At 34.5% G+C, this 3,656-nt stretch overlaps 1 protein-coding gene across 1 annotated transcript; it reads right to left on the bottom strand.

Moving 5' to 3' along the window:
* Positions 1-310: 310 nt before the first annotated feature.
* On the bottom strand, positions 311-2,991 carry LOC134719595 (uncharacterized). The gene is made up of 3 exons (XM_063582586.1): positions 2,706-2,991; positions 2,199-2,315; positions 311-872 (listed from the first exon to the last, which is right to left on the bottom strand). Exons 1-3 carry the CDS (start codon positions 2,911-2,913, stop codon positions 487-489), a joined length of 711 nt encoding a protein of 236 aa, XP_063438656.1. The 5' UTR covers positions 2,914-2,991; the 3' UTR covers positions 311-486.
* Positions 2,992-3,656: the final 665 nt, after the last annotated feature.

Raw genomic sequence — 3,656 nt, 5'->3', positions numbered from 1 at the left:
CAGCGGGATTAATCGTTTTAGTGGTACCAAACCTTCTCCTTTTTCTGAAACAATAGTAAAACATCACAACATAGAAACAATCTGTTGTAATGAGTATGCCATATCAACCATGCCAGATGATGCAGCAACAAGATGGTATGATCTTCTTTACATCATTACTAACTTTGTACGTTCTGCTTATGGTTGTAATTTTGATGTGGTAAGCATGTTTTTTACATTGACTTCTCGTATTGTGGTATTTGTTTGTAGATATAATGATATTAGAAAATTCTGGTTGTAAATTTAATAATCAAAAGAATACAATTTTAGTTAGATATACATGTAACAACGCATTTTACAATTTACATCAAATTTACAATTTTGTTTGGAATTAACAACGTATTTTACAATTACATCAAGTTAACAATTTTGTTTGGAATGAACAACGTATTTTACAATTAAATCAAATTTACAGTTTTGGTTGGATATAACCACGTATTTTACAATTTATCTCAGCTTTACAATTGTTAAACAAGTACCATACGGGCTTATCGTCATTTTTCTCTCCGCTACAATTCTGATACTATCATCTCTGTCTAGTTGTAGTGCAGCAACGATTGTGGCGCCATATTCAAAGTAAATTGAGTTAGGTCGTTGTTGGGGATCGTTAGACACTAACCCTTTCATCTTGGGATCTGAGTTTTGAAACAACATAAACTGCGCATCATTCGTGTCAGAAACAACGGTAACTGATATAAGGTACACTCCTTTGTATTTACAAACGTATACACCATCATTTTCGGTAATTCCTGAGAGCTCCCGAACGTCTGAAAACTGGAGAATTTTATTCTCGGAAACTGTGTGGTATCCTTGTAAGCACATTGTAACTGCAACTACAAAAAAATAAAAACAATTTGAAATTTTGCAGTCTGGTCATGTGATTCGTTTGAACCAGTCCACCAAGCATAAATAAAAGAAAATAAACGAAATAGTATAATCCTTTAATAAGAGGCCTCGTGGTCCGGGCTTTTGTGGTCGGTGGTGCAAGTTATTCATCTTCTTTTGTCACTAGCCTGTCAACACTGGGGTTATGAATTTCTGACGTGGCTGGGGATGTCATCCAATAATAATTCATCCCTACAAAAGGGGCGTAAAACACCAGTTAATCAATCAAAATCATTTATTATAAAAATTTTCTTGTTTAAGCAGGGCCCTGAGATATGTCTTTCGTGGTGCTTTTAATCACAGTCATCGTAATTATTTATCAAACGTCGACCTTTAATAAAAGGATTTCTGGAAATGAATATCATGGCCTTGAAAGAACTGAAACAAATATGACAAAGACAGCATAAAAAGGAACATTCTATAGGCAACAAATATCGAAAGCCGTTTTATGTTAATTCTACAATGACAACAAATGTTCCTGCTTCCCCTTACGTCAATGTTTCAAAGACATGCGGAAAATATTGTCACATATTGATTGACCTATCAGTCCAGAGTTAATGGTTATCGTGATCTTTTCAAGACTTGTTTGTTAGCCACTTTGCAGTTTTGTGTTTTTGATTTAATCTTTTATTAAGCGAAAGAAGGCTTCTAGGATCGAAATCATGGTTAGCAGATGCGGTTATTTCACGTTTTCGATTTCATCTTTAGTTTCATAAGATCAACATCTTTTCCATTTCGCGTATTCGCCTGATGAAATTGTACACATTACCGACGTTGTCTTGTCCCGTCTGCTTAGAAATACGTGTGCGTCGAGTTTTTTGTATACACCTGTCTCATGCTCATTTGCTTACAAATTTATTACACTTTTCAAAAATAGATCATAAACCCATGACAAGAAAAAAGTTTGAAACGACCTTGACTAGCTTTGTATAGCCCTTGCACGGTCGGCAATAAATCCATGCTATTTGTCCTTAACAACAAATAGTGTTAAAATCTAAGGCCTGTACAAAAAAAAAGAAAATGATATCTACTTAAAATCAACAAAAAGGAGCTGGCTGCAGGCCTGGTGATACCTTCGCAGTCAAAACCTCCAAAAGCAGTGTCATTCACAAAATCTTCATTATAACCGATGTGTAAGTGATCCGGATTTCGCATATACATACAGATAAGTCGTGGCTTTCGAATATTTTCCTCTTTTCTATTGAGTTGACTGTTTTTTCTTTTTTTTTAATTTGTATGTTTGTTTTCTATTTTAATTTATAACAGTAATGTACCTCGCTTGCTATCGGCTGACGTCATCTGAATTTCACCAAGAATCTTTGTTATGTTTGATATCTGTTGGTCCAGTTCTGGTAGGTTCTGTGAATGGTTTGGCTTACAGCTTAAGTCTCCTTGAATAGAAAACGATAGAATCTATGTATCACAGGCCTAGGGTAGTACAATCATGTATAAATAATTATGAGTTTTATGAAGCAGCGCGGGATACGAGATCATGTCATTAGTGCAATTATCTGATTTCACATAATTTTCTGCAAGCGGAAAACAAAAAATGTTGAGACGTTTTTAAATATTTCTTAAGATATAAGGCATTTATCACTAGAACCGAGACGAAACTAAAATTGAAAATAAATATAAAAAACGGATAATGTCAAGCTCCCTGCGTCACTCGTGAAATTAATATCAGAAAATATATTTACACGTGTAATTCTGTATCAAATATAAAAAGAAAAAGGAAATATGCACAAAATTTAAGATTCAAAGTAATATTAAACGTGCCTTACCACCAATTGTTAGATAAGCTACAGAGAAGCCGAACCCAAACGCCACCAAGCAGAGTATACATTTACGTATCACTTGCATCAGGATACATATGGCAAACAACTGCGTCCACGATATACTGATTGCACCTTCAATCTGTGTGTTTCCATCTGTATGATTAACAACGTTTTGTTTAGAATTGTCTTCAATTTGTATTTTAAGAGAAGCCATGATACGGTTCTTTCCAATACTAGCACTTTTTTTAAATGTTCAAATGTTTGAATGGAAAAAAAAGCAGCTTCTGTAACAATCAGGAAGAATTTCGTGTGAAAAGTGTTTTAGGTGTGTTTTTTGTTGATTAGATTATATCAGGACCGCTACGTAATAAGTGTTTTCCGTCTCCTAAGATCGGGGATACGTTCTTTGTTTCCTCGTTATCGATATTTTTTACTGATAAATTTAATCGCCAATATATCTTGACTATGTAGTATTTATATTTTATATTTCCGTCCTGTTAAATGCAGTTTATAATACTTTGTTTTTATATAAGAGGTAAATCATGTTTACAAATGTATGTCTTACATATTTGTTTTTCGTTCAATTTATATAAATAAGGCCGTTGGTTTTCTCGTTTGCATTGTATTATCGGGGCCTTTTATATATGACTATGCGAAATGGAATTTGCACATTGTTGAAGGCCGTACGTATATATGTATGTATAATCATCTCGGCTAAAGTTGAACATGCATGAAACATTTGCCACTGGACGTTTCGAAACCAGCAATCTTTCAACCAATTGATACAGTTTCACTCATATATTTCTATCTCTCTCCTTGTCCAATTTTCGACCACTCGAGGCCATCGTAGATCAGCGAATATAACGCTTGAGTTATCCGGGTTATGCTTCTATATGTATATATAACACTCCCAAACGTGTCCTTCCCCCAAAAACGTGTCCGATTCCCCCGAACGTG

The sequence above is a fragment of the Mytilus trossulus genome, chromosome 5, assembly GCF_036588685.1.
Source record: "Mytilus trossulus isolate FHL-02 chromosome 5, PNRI_Mtr1.1.1.hap1, whole genome shotgun sequence".
In the NCBI taxonomy this organism is placed as follows: Eukaryota; Metazoa; Mollusca; class Bivalvia; order Mytilida; family Mytilidae; genus Mytilus; species Mytilus trossulus.
Note: the sequence above shows the minus strand (reverse complement) of the source record. Positions and strands in the feature narration are given on the sequence as shown.

Excerpts from the sequence above, each read along its gene's own strand:
- LOC134719595 (XM_063582586.1), bottom strand. The coding sequence starts at position 2,913 with ATGGCTTCTCTTAAAATACAAATTGAAGACAATTCTAAACAAAACGTT. Across the intron at positions 2,316-2,705 it reads AGCTTATCTAACAATTGGTG|GAGACTTAAGCTGTAAGCCA; the intron begins GTAAGGCACGTT and ends TTTCTATTCAAG. Across the intron at positions 873-2,198 it reads GTCAGCCGATAGCAAGCGAG|TTGCAGTTACAATGTGCTTA; the intron begins GTACATTACTGT and ends ATTTTTTTGTAG.